Here is a 1,490-nt window from a genome sequence, read left to right as displayed (position 1 = left end):
CCCCCGGTCGGAGTGCCCAGGGAAGGGCTGGCATGGGATGGGAGGCTGAGCTGAGCCAGGATGGAGAGCGCATTGCTGGGCGATGATGAGATCTGTAAGTACCTGCAGGATTATATTATATGCGGGGTCTGTAGTGGGGTCTGCACACCTGGGGGGTCCTCTGAGGACTGGCATCACTGGGGGGGCAGATTGTGCCAGCCCTGTCCTGTCACTGCCATGCTATAGAGGGCTAACAATGCCAGGAAGGGCTGAGCCTCATAGGGGACACAGGCAGCTGAATGAGAGCCATCTGGGGGTCCCCTAGGGGTCCACAATGCTCAGGAGGGGCACTGAAAGGGGGCATTTGGCTTTACTAATAATAAAACTGTGCGCCCCAATGCATGTTGTGTGTGTCGCGAGAACAAACCTGTATAGAGGAAGATGGTCCTTGGTGACCCCCTGACATCACATGTGTCCCAAATCCACACTGGGGTCACTTGGTTCATCCACAGAACAATGGATAAGAGGCAGAATTTGGAAATCTCCACCTATGGCGCCTTCCTCTTCGGGTTCAGATAGCCATTGGCCCTCTTGGATTTATTTATTAATTATTCTGAGAGACCTGGACTGGTGTCACCCATTACAGCCAATGATCAGCTGGCGTAAATTGCACCGATGATCAGTGATTGGTTAGTACGGGGTGATGCATGTCATTGTTTTCTGCAGCCTTGTAATGGTAGTGAAATCATAGCGGTGTATGGTCAGTATAAGATGTGTATATACTATATATATTATTTATATGTTTGGTGTATCAGGACATAGGGAGGTGCAAAGTGTGCCGCTGCACAAGTGCCCTGAAGCTAAAAGGGACCCCAAAGCAAGTTAAGCAGAAGGACCCCAAGTCAGTTCTGCACAGGGGTCCACTGTTGGCTACGTCTACAACTGCTGTGTATATATGGAAAGAGTTTTAGACCACAGCAGAGAGACCGCTGCTTCAACATCAAGCCGAAGGGTTCTTCTCTGCACCAGGGGATGGGTTTTTCTAGCAAGGCTTTGGCTGCTTTCTCAAATATATATAGCCAGTGTGTGTGTGTTCTTTGATTGTAAGCTCTTCGGGGCAGGGTCCTCTCCTCCTGTGTCACTGTCTGTATCTATCTGTCATTTGCAACCCCTATTTAATGTAAAGTTCTGCTAATATGTTGGCGCTATATAAATCTTCTTTAATATTAATAATAAATAATAATGTTAATAATAAAAAATAATGATAATAATGACCCCATTGATTGTTTTCAATACAATATATGACGGATGTGAGGTTACTGTGTATCATAGTTGTATATAGTAGGGGGGTTACTTAAGCTCACACTAGACTTGAGGTTGCAGTGCATTTAATGCTTCCTAATGCCAGTGAACATGGATTTAGGTGAATCTGTTTCTTTCACAAGATAAGGAAACTTTGAATACACAGCATGGTGTGAGATGGTTTTGCCCAGAAATTCCCTTTAAAGCCC

The 1,490-nt window shown here is 46.0% G+C and overlaps 1 protein-coding gene across 1 annotated transcript in view; it reads left to right on the top strand.

Moving 5' to 3' along the window:
* ANKDD1A (ankyrin repeat and death domain containing 1A) overlaps window positions 1-1,490 on the top strand; it is a 45,034-nt gene continuing 43,544 nt past the window's right edge. Inside the window, exon 1 of the mRNA XM_072402643.1 lies at window positions 1-94. Coding sequence (XP_072258744.1) covers window positions 61-94 — 34 coding nt within the window. The 5' untranslated portion in view covers window positions 1-60. The remainder of the gene's footprint in view (window positions 95-1,490) is intronic.

Source organism: Pyxicephalus adspersus, chromosome 2 (genome assembly GCF_032062135.1).
Source record: "Pyxicephalus adspersus chromosome 2, UCB_Pads_2.0, whole genome shotgun sequence".
NCBI classification, from domain to species: Eukaryota; Metazoa; Chordata; class Amphibia; order Anura; family Pyxicephalidae; genus Pyxicephalus; species Pyxicephalus adspersus.
The sequence above is the reverse complement of the archived record's forward strand: the minus strand, read 5'-3'. Positions and strand labels throughout refer to the sequence as shown.